The sequence below is a fragment of the Hevea brasiliensis genome, unplaced genomic scaffold (assembly GCF_030052815.1).
Source record: "Hevea brasiliensis isolate MT/VB/25A 57/8 unplaced genomic scaffold, ASM3005281v1 Scaf377, whole genome shotgun sequence".
In the NCBI taxonomy this organism is placed as follows: domain Eukaryota; kingdom Viridiplantae; phylum Streptophyta; class Magnoliopsida; order Malpighiales; family Euphorbiaceae; genus Hevea; species Hevea brasiliensis.
Genome location: NW_026614892.1, coordinates 83,464 through 93,663, shown reverse-complemented (window position 1 = coordinate 93,663; position 10,200 = coordinate 83,464). Strand labels below are relative to the sequence as shown.

Genomic DNA, 10,200 nt, shown 5'->3' with positions numbered 1-10,200 from the left:
AAAAACCATATGTTAATACATTAAACAGTGAAAACCTCAGTAATTTTTTCACATTAATTCAATGGATGAAACTAAACAAACATGATTGGCTAATGGCTATCTAACACACATTCTCTGCTCCCTAATTCTCAGCGGCTGGTAGCTTCACAACATCTAAAGTTCAGGGTACATGCAGTATTTGGGATTGGGAATCAAATGTTGTTTCCAGAAAGAGTGAACTAAAAATATTGATGCAGTCAAGTTTTCTTTGGAACATTGAAAGTCCTTAATTGCAACAGATTGAAATTAATTTTATTTTATTTTATAACAGGTAAACGTAACACTGGCTGAGAACTTAAGTACAACAAGACTTGATTTTACTTGAAAATCAGCTAACCTTCTTCTTTCTTGTGAAACCACAAAAAAAGATTTGATAAAAGATACGAGCTTTCTTTTCTTGACCTCACCTGCATGTATTTCTCCAACTATATTCCCAGGTAAAACCAACAAATCCTATGAACCCAAAACCATCACATTTCACTGATTTATTGGGTTTGTTTATTTTCTGTTAAAATTTTGATATTTTTGAATTTATAATAAAAAATAAATTATTTCCTCAAATGACTTGTCACCATACATATCCATTCTAATATTCTACACTAATATACATATTAATGTGATTTTGAACTTATAACGGATTCGAAACCCCATGCAAAAGATTAGCGTATTTTCTTTAATTGGAAAAAAATGCTGAAAATGAAGATTCTGCTCTTCGTTCTTTATGCCCTCTTTGATTTTTTTCTAATTTACATATTATCATTAAACGATTAATTGTTGGTGGAATTATACTTTGCTTTGAGCTTCGCTCTCTTCTTATTGAGGCTAAGTATCTTGCAAGCTCATATTGCTTTATTCTAAAAATGCTGAAAATGAAGATTCTGCTCTTCGTTCTTTATGCCCTCTTTGATTTTTTTTCTAATTTACATATTATCATTAAACGATTAATTGTTGGTGGAATCATACTTTGCTTTGAGCTTCCCTTTCTTCTTATTGAGGCTAAGTATCTTGCAAGCTCATATTGCTTTATTCTCTTATCATTAAACGATTAATTGTTGGTGGAATTATTCTTTGCTTTGAGCTTCCCTCTCTTCATATTGAGGCAAAGTATCTTGCAAGCTCATATTGCTTTATTGTGCTACATTGTTCGTTATTTCTTCGCTATTTATTGGTGCTCTTTGCAGCCTTCTTCTTGGTATTGTCAGTCAGTAAGCTTTAGCCTTTCAAGTGAGGTGTGTTTTATTTATTATTATTTTTATTAAATATGAGCTCTTCATTTAATTCTTAGATAACTCGTATGCTCTTGATATGTAGTATTGTCTATTTATTTTTTGTATTTGCTTATATTGACAGTAACTTTCATTTCTCTATGTACATGAATCTAGCTTGTTTTTATCTTAATTAATTATAGTAATTATCAAGAAAAACCTTACATTTATAACAATCTCCTCCTTGAGATTTTTCCTTGGTAACTCTTAGCTTCAAATCTTTGAATATCTAAATCCTTGTATGCTTTGTCTTATTTCTACTAACCGATCATCTAAACTTCAATGAATCAGCTGCACTTTTCCTTCCTTTTTAGCTCATCTTACAGCATGAAATTTGATATTCATATGCTTTGTGCATCCATGTTGCACTAGATTTTAAGCCATCACAATAACAAATTGATTATCTTACCTTGATGACAATTCTTCCATGTTGATCTTGACACAAATCATTAAGAACTTTCATTAGCATTGTCGCTTGGTTAGCAATAAAAGTAGTGTCCATTTACTTTGCTTTTGCTGTTAACTGATGGACAACATCTTGCTTCCTTGACATTCATTTGACACTTGTTGTATTTTTTGGATTTAGGTCTATCCACCATCTCCTATATATTATGTTTATCGATCATTCCAAACTCCTCCCGCATTGCAAATGTCCATTTTTCTGTCTTTTCAAGTTTCGCCTTTAACTTCTCCCATGCTTCATTTAGAGTTTCACAGGCCATTATCCTGGTGAAAACGAATACGAGTGAGTGTCTTGAGTTTTCTCGCCATCATCTCTTCATAAATTTAATTTGAGCCATGGTAGGATCTGTCCCTAGTGGAGGAGGATCACCACCAAGTTCAACTGCTTCCCATAAGTTTAAAGCCTTCAAATATGCCTTCGTTTTTTTTTTTTATTTTTATCACCCATATGTAGTAATTTTCGCTTGTCAACATTGGAGGTCCCATCCCTAAAAAGTTGTTACTAGACTTGCTCACTCTTTTTCTTTTCTTTTCTTTTTTTTCAGTGTTCAATTTTTCTCTTTACAAACACCGAGAAAAACCTTCCTTTGATGACTCACAATTCTCTTTAAGTAGAGAGAGCTTTGATATCACTTGTTAACAATTATACTCTGATACTATAATGAGCTAAATCAAAATGGATAGATAAATGGAAGGAGTAATAGGAATAAGATAGATAAGATCGAAATATCATAACCATTCACTTCGTTTCCATAACTTTTTCCACACATAATACAATGGCTTAAGTACTTATATATAGCATATGTTACGCATGCATCTACATCCTTACCTTGCGCACATCCCTAAATATATGGATCATTATCTAATTATCATCGTTAACTAAACATCATAGTTCATGTATTTTTAATCTTTTATTTTCCTCAATACATGAAACTAGCTTATTTTATCTTAATTATTAATTATAGTAATTATCTAAAAAATATCTTCCATTTCCTAACACCATCAGTTAAAATATTGTATTGAATTAGCATGATACCAGAGCTAAGATGTTGCTGGAATTTTATTCCCTTGAACACCTTAATTCCAATATCTTTGAAATTTTGTTTCATAGAGAGCGCCCACTTATGCAAATTGAATCGCCTAAATTATCTAAATTCTTCAATCAACTTAGTTGTAGTTCCCATATCAAAATCTTTAGCACTCAATTCTCATTATATCTTGAGCTCTGCCTTCAATCATGTTTTCACATCTTTATTTATTAATGGATACTCATTTGTCGTAATCTAAGGCTATAATATACCAGTTCTAAGAAGTGTTCTCAGGCATAGGAGTCTGTTTTTACCAGGGCAATATTATCAATCAAAATATGCACTTACTTTATTTGGTTGCCAGCCAAATTCTTTGTTTAATATAAAATTTCTTTAATTATGTGTTTTTCTGGAAAAAATGGTGTTGCAGTTGATACTTAATATTGGTGGGAAACTTGACAGATGGGGGAGGATAACTCAGCAAGCACTTCCAAGGGAACTCAAAACCACTCAATCAACTGATAATTGACATTCCAGAAAATTTAGAGACTACCTTTTCCAATTCTGTATGTATCTACAGGGTGCCTCCTACACTTCGCAAAATCAATAACGAAGCCTACACTCCTCAGGTAATTTCTATAGGCCCTATTCACCACCACAAAACAGAACTCAAGGCTATGGAAATCCAGAAGCTGAGATATTTAAAAGAATTTTGCAAAAGGCAGGAGAGCAAAACAGAAAGCAATTTTTGAGTGATCTTATTAATATAATTAGTGAAGAAGACATCCGAGGTTATTATGATGATATCTCTCAAACCTGCAACACTGAATTGGTTAATATGATTTTGTTAGATAGTGTTTTCATCCTTGAGCTCTTCTTGAGAAATCACGAAGAAAAAGAACATACCAAAGACCATGCCAAAGATTTTATAATAGGCAAACCCTGGCTGCGAACTGATGTACAGCAAGACTTGGTTTTACTTGAAAATCAGCTACCCTTCGCCTTTCTTGAGAAAATATACGACTTTGCCAAAAAAATATTTATGAAATCAGTACCCACCTTTTCTTGACCTCACCTGCACATACTTCTCCAACTACAAGCCCAGGAAAATAGAAAAGATTCCAAACCCTGTGAACCGAAAACCATTACATTTCACTGATTTGGTTAGATATTTTTGGTCTTTTAGCACCCTCCAATAATGCACGCTAAAAGCATTGAAAGTCTTTGTAGCATAACCAAGCTGCACCGGGCAGGATTGAAGCTGAAGCCGGCTCGAAATGAATGCTTCCTCAACATTAAATTTGTAAGGGGAATACCATGTCTTTGGAGAGCTGAGTTACAACTTCCTTGCTTTGATATTGACGATACCACAGAATATGTGGTTCGAAATCTTATGGCCCTTGAACAATGTCATTATCCATACGAAACTTACATCTGCAGTTACATTAGGCTGTGGGATTTTCTTATTGACACAGCTGAAGATGTGGATTTGCTTGTTGGGAAGAAAATAATTGTTAATGGGCTGGGCGACAGTGCTGCTGTGGCCGACCTTGTTAACAAACTGTGCAATCAAATTGCGGAAGTCCAGTCCTGTTACTATTTCATGTCTGAACAGCTGAATGGCTACTATGAAAATTTTTGCAACCATACCATGGCTGCATTAAGAAGCGTTTATTTTGGTGATCTTTGGATAGGTACTGGGACTGTTGCTGCAGTTGTGCTCCTGGTTCTCACTTTGATACAAACTATTTGCTCTGTCCTAGCACTATGATTTGCAGAATCATACCTTGTCTTAATTCCTCTGTTTTCTTTTCTTTGGTCAGTTCGCTTGCTTTTCACAGCTTCTTTGTTTGTAATTCACGTTTCCTTTGAGCTTGGACGTGTCATTTTCTTAGTTTTAATTTTTATTTCTTGGTTCAATTTTAACTCGGGCTCGAGTGAAATTATCATGGTTTTAATTATATAATTATTTTGTTTAACTTTTCTTCTTTAATTATATATAATTTTAATTTATAAGAAGTATATTATTTAAAATATAAAAAATTTTCAGACCATTAAACTATGTTATATGTAAAGTTCTACGTCACATAGATTATAAATTAATTAGTGTAGAAGATTAAATTTAAGTTATCAATATATGGGAGATTAGATATGGAGAGAGTTTATATCATTTTTTTTTTTTATAAAGTAAAATTTATATTTTGATAATTATATAAATTAATAAAATTTAATTTAATTGTGAAAAGAATAAAATATAAATAAATTAAATTAGAAGTAAAAAATATAGGAGACATTATAATGGGTTAAGCTTTTCCAGCAATTAAATTGAAGGCCCATGGGCCAAACACAATCGAGAGGAGGTTACATTGAAAAAAAGACGCAGGTGGTGGCTCCAACACTGGGATAGCAAAATGGACGCCGACAGGAGCAGCCGTGCTGGAGAGGACGGCCATGGGATACCGGGGTGGTGGTGGTGGGCCTTGGCAAGCTGTACCCAATTCGTTTGGGGCACGTCATCATATCGGAAAGGCTACGCCGGCGACTCTCGCCTAATGCCTTTTAAAGCCTTCGCGGTCGCCTCTCTCTTCGTCGGCTCCGCTGCCTCCGCGTCTGTTGCTGCCCTTCAAGCCTCTGGGTTCCACAAGGTATCTCACCTCTCCGTCTTCTTGTATGGTATATAAAATGTTAAAAGATCTAATCTTTCCAATTTGGTTATATTTTCTGTATAATTTTGTGTTGATTGCTGAATGCATATATTTTTGCAGGTGGAGGACCTTATAGAAATGGGAACTAATGTAAGGACCGGACTTGGGATTCCTCCAAGAGCACGAGAGGAGCAAGTGTTGCTTTCTCCCCATTTACATACAGTACTTTTGCTGGGTTGTTACTTGGTATATGGCTATTGATTATTGTCTGCCATTTGTTTTGCCAGAAGAGCAAATGATCTATGAGGAAGGTCTCAAAGTTGCAGACACAGCTTTACCTCAGTTGAGGAAGCAGATGGTTCTTTATCGTTTGAGTAAGTGATGAAAACAAGAGGTTTAAAACAATTGGTTCTTTACCATTGGAATGACCAAGTGAAGACGCATCAAGAATGCAGAGTGATTGATTATGGGTCTTTATTTGAGTTGAATGTCTCTTGATTTTGTAATACACATTGCCGTCCATAGATGATATGTTCAAATTTTTAATTTTTTTAGTGATGTATCTCCTCACCATTGGTTCAGGAGCTGAAGGATCAAATGGTTAAGCATTTAGCATGAGAAGAAGCCATGAAATATTTGAATTTAGGCTGCATTGAGATTCAAAAGTGTACAATGTTCCAAAATTCACATGCCAAATGAAAAGTAGGGTAACACTCAATCATTTATCAGAAGTTATGCGCTATTCTCTTAGAAAGGTAAAAAACCAGAACTCGAGAAAGCTAAGACAAAACCTCTTTTATATAGAAAAATTCAGAAATTTTGCATGACTGTTGGTAAGAATTAGTCATGAATATAATGTGCAGTAAATTGGTACAACCAAAACTTTGTAACTTGTAAACTTGGAATAGTTGTACACGTCTTTTATGAAGGCACCATGGTAGGTGCCGGCATATAAGACTCTAGAATCAATTGCGATTGGGAGGGTTGCATAATCTGGACAATCAAGTATGTGTATTTCCATTGCTTGTCCACCCTGTCTTTAAACATCTCTGCAGAAACTTTGCCGGCTCCATGTGGCCCACGAATATAAAAATTGACCTGCATTCAATTTTAATGTAGACATATGAAGACATGGTTGTTAAAGGCCAATATTATAATCATTTCTCATTAGTTATTGTAGATGTTTGAACCCTTCTCTTTTATGAAGGGGACATCAATAACATAAGACCGTTTTTGTGTGCCCTTTACTACCAAAAAAATTCTCATTGTTACCAGTACATGCTCCACGCCATCTTCATCAGTGTAGATCTTATTGGGAATACGTTGGCGAGCAGCACGATTTCGACTTTCCTGACCATAACCTGTAATAGGGGATCCAATCCTCACCCTGACCTGTAAAGCAAGTGCACTTGAGCTCAAGTGAACACAAGAATTACTATAAAAAAATTACAGTTCATGGCTTGGTGCTACAGAGTAGCGCCATAGTATGACATCACAGGATAATAAATGCAAATTAGAACTAACCTAATAATTTGCCATGTGAATCACATATTACATTTCCAAAATTCTTGCCTATGATATTCAGAATCCTTGATGATTTTGAGGATAGCATTTTAAATAATTTTGAACCAATAAGCCCACCATGCAGTTTTGCACAATTCAACTGCACCAGACTGCAGGAACTATGCCCCTCGTTTGCATATAGTAGCTATATGATACAGGTGATTATGTTGGTGCATTTCACTACTGCAACATCATAAAATTTTTGTTTCTTCTTTAGTTTTGTTTCATTCAAGGCTAAAGCCTCATGTTCGGATTCCTATTCTGTTTCCCAGGGACTTTCACCAACCAGCTCTAGAGCCCAACATAGCACTTCTTTTTTAGGTGAACAAAACAAGCCATACAAAATAGAACTGTCATTTTAAAAATTACAAGTTTAAGACTGCATGCACTAGTTTTCACAAACCTGAGCATCATCTTGAATCCTTTTGAGAGCCTTGTTAAAAATCTTGTACCTATGATAGACCATATTTTGAATTAGGGCGGAATCAAAGAAGAATGCAAAAAAAAAAAAAAAATCCCCAAATTCTAACCGTAACATAATTTAATTAAGGAAATTAATTCTTACTCTTTTGGTTCAAATATCAGTTCCTTGAAAACGGCATAACCTGCAGCAGCCGCAACTCCAAGTCCTGCAAGAATAATAATACTGTAGGATGCCCCCTCTGCAAATGTCACAGGCTTCTCTGGAATATTATACGTAGGAGCATCGAAGGGATCCTCAACCGTAGATACCTCTTTTCTAGTCTGTCCTCATGCAGGAAGAATACATGTAACAAATTTAGGATATGAGATAACTTAAAATCAAGAGAACAAAAAATTCAGCTATTATGTGAACAGAAATGTTTGAAATATTTTCATATCAGAATGAAATATTCTAATTTATGCACAACTTATTTTTCATGATTTCCTATAGATATACAGCTTTGTTTCAACAATGAGAATGACACACACACACACACACACACACACACACACTAAAGCTACACCTTCATTTAGTGATATATTCAGAAATATGGATCAAGATGACAGAATTGCATGCAAAATATCTATTCCCACTATTATGCTGACCTGCTACAAAAAGGTGCCACATAAACATAAGAGTTTTTAAATTTGAATTCAAACCTCAGATGTTCTTTCCTCTGTTTGCTTGGAAGCTTTTGAAGCAAATGATCTAGCATAGCAAGGATTAACAGTGTTTGCTCCATGGATTTTCATGAGTTGGTATTGTGATCCATGACGAACCATGCATTCCTTATCAAGGTGCCCTCCACGAAGAACAGTATTTCCTGCCAAACATTACTGTCAAGAAATAAATTGTGAAATGGGAAAGATGTCAATGTAAAATTCTACTCCCTTAATATCTCTGCAAGCAAGCGGATATGCATACTTGAAAATAAATGCCAATGTGAAATGGCTTATTTGACTTGTATGGCTACAAATCCTTTTTATCTTGGAGATGGTAACACCTTTAGGATTCATAATTCATTTCATTTTAGTAGTTCCTTACATAAAGAGTATCTTACAGAATATTAAAAGATCTCAGACCCTAGTATAAGTTTCTCAATGATGCTGCAAACCAATAAAAACAATCCATATTATACTACAGTGGTGTACAAAAATCATAAGAAAAGATTATAAAAAGAAAAAAAAAGCCTCCAATCTCAACTAATCTGATGTTTCCAACAAGTAACATGGATGATCATTAAAAGAACCCTTAAGGGGACAAATGACAAATTTGAAGGCTCCTAACACAAAGATGAACCAAATGCGAAAGGACCTAATGGAGAGTAAAAATTTTGTTAAGCATGTGAATAAAAGAGTGAGTGATAACCCTCATACTAGGTGCAAATTATGAATCAGTCACTAACCATTAGCATGAAGCATCTCCTGCAGAATAAAATGGAAGAAAAAAAAAAAATTTCAGTCTCCAGTTATGTGTTAAAGCAAAATGGGAGTGCAATAGAACAAATCAACTTACCATGGTCCTATGGTTGGCATCAGCAGTAGGTTGTCTCCCATAACCTGACTTAAATGCCACTGGAAACTGTATCAATACCACAAAGTAACTCAAATTTGAATATTAATACATCACAGTTACCTATCGTATTTGAAATCAAAGGATTATTGCATAAGAAAAAAACTACTTTTCACAATCAGTAGTTAAAAGAATAACTAGGACAGCTGCTTGGATTAGTTGTTTCATAGAAATGCTATAGTTAGGGGATTTAGGAAGAGAAAAGAGAAGGGAGTTTCCCTAGAAAGCAGAAGGAAAAAAAGGCAAGTAATTTGGTGCAGAGTTCATCTAACTTAAAGCCAACTATTAACTAAGCCCTATCATACTATCAACTTAAAGCCAAACTCGACTAAGATCACAACAAGCAGTATAATCCAGCTTGAACTCTATAGTAACAAAAAAGGTTTAAGTTTGATGTAAGTCTAACAATCTTTTTAAAACAAAACATGCACAAGAACATTTGTTTGTTAAAAAGAAAATATGCTTAACTAACAGACAACAGTAGAATTTTTGCCTTACAGTTTATTAGGGTGAAGAACTACAATACACGTAAGACAAGCAAGAACGGCCTTCTCGCAAAAGGCAGAGAGGCTTTTAAAGTCCAAGTATCAAACTCAGGAACAAAGCCCGACGCCTCATAATAAGCGGGAGAAAAATTAAAAAAAAAAAAAAATTACCCTTTTGGTCGAATTACCAAATGAAGTCTTCTGTGCAGCCATGGATGATGAAAAAGCAGGCAAGCCCGCATCAGATACACGCTTAACAGGCTTCCGCTCCAAAAGTGAAGACAACCCATTTTGGCATTCCAAGAGACCATTGCATCTGCTCCTCAGCGACACTGCTGATCTCCTAAGATGGTCCATTTCCAAATAAAAAAAAAATTAATTCAATAAACAGCTAGACCCTTTTGATTATATAGCTCGAGAATTTAGCTCTAAGGATGGTTCAAGTTCAACCAATGAAGTAAAAAATTCCCAGAAATTATAATCGAGAGATATTCAAGACCGAGAAATTAGAATTTCAGAGCGAAAAAATGGACGACGGTCGGGTAAACCCAAAAGCCAAATAGCGGTATAGCACGGCGCACTTTGGGGTTTTATTTCAGACACGTGCCATCAGAAAACCGCACGTATAAGAAACCCGATAACCCTATCCGAGCTAACCGGTATACTGAACTCTTTACT

General features: G+C 34.9%; 2 protein-coding genes and 1 pseudogene across 6 annotated transcripts; 2 read left to right on the top strand and 1 right to left on the bottom strand.

The window, feature by feature from the left end:
• The first annotated feature begins 3,256 nt into the window (after positions 1–3,256).
• On the top strand, positions 3,257–4,773 carry LOC131177245 (UPF0481 protein At3g47200-like; annotated as a pseudogene).
• Positions 4,774–5,126: 353 nt separating this feature from the next.
• On the top strand, positions 5,127–5,993 carry LOC110657764 (uncharacterized). Of its 4 annotated transcripts, none has more exons than XM_021815124.2 (3): positions 5,127–5,439; positions 5,560–5,589; positions 5,727–5,993. In XM_021815124.2, exons 1-3 carry the CDS (start codon positions 5,206–5,208, stop codon positions 5,736–5,738), a joined length of 276 nt encoding a protein of 91 aa, XP_021670816.2. In that variant the 5' UTR covers positions 5,127–5,205; the 3' UTR covers positions 5,739–5,993. The 4 variants fall into 4 exon arrangements, with proteins under 4 accessions (XP_021670816.2, XP_057998191.1, XP_057998192.1 ...); XM_058142209.1 differs by having other exon boundaries at positions 5,141–5,439; positions 5,560–5,630; XM_021815123.2 differs by having other exon boundaries at positions 5,145–5,439; positions 5,560–5,636.
• Positions 5,994–6,219: 226 nt separating this feature from the next.
• LOC131168791 (probable mitochondrial import inner membrane translocase subunit TIM21) lies at positions 6,220–10,098 on the bottom strand. 2 transcript variants are annotated; one of them, XM_058142206.1, is made up of 8 exons: positions 9,694–10,098; positions 8,981–9,046; positions 8,871–8,889; positions 8,125–8,288; positions 7,568–7,746; positions 7,406–7,454; positions 6,712–6,831; positions 6,220–6,537 (listed from the first exon to the last, which is right to left on the bottom strand). In XM_058142206.1, exons 1-8 carry the CDS (start codon positions 9,877–9,879, stop codon positions 6,361–6,363), a joined length of 960 nt encoding a protein of 319 aa, XP_057998189.1. In that variant the 5' UTR covers positions 9,880–10,098; the 3' UTR covers positions 6,220–6,360. The 2 variants fall into 2 exon arrangements, with proteins under 2 accessions (XP_057998189.1, XP_057998190.1); XM_058142207.1 differs by having other exon boundaries at positions 9,711–9,844.
• Positions 10,099–10,200: the final 102 nt, after the last annotated feature.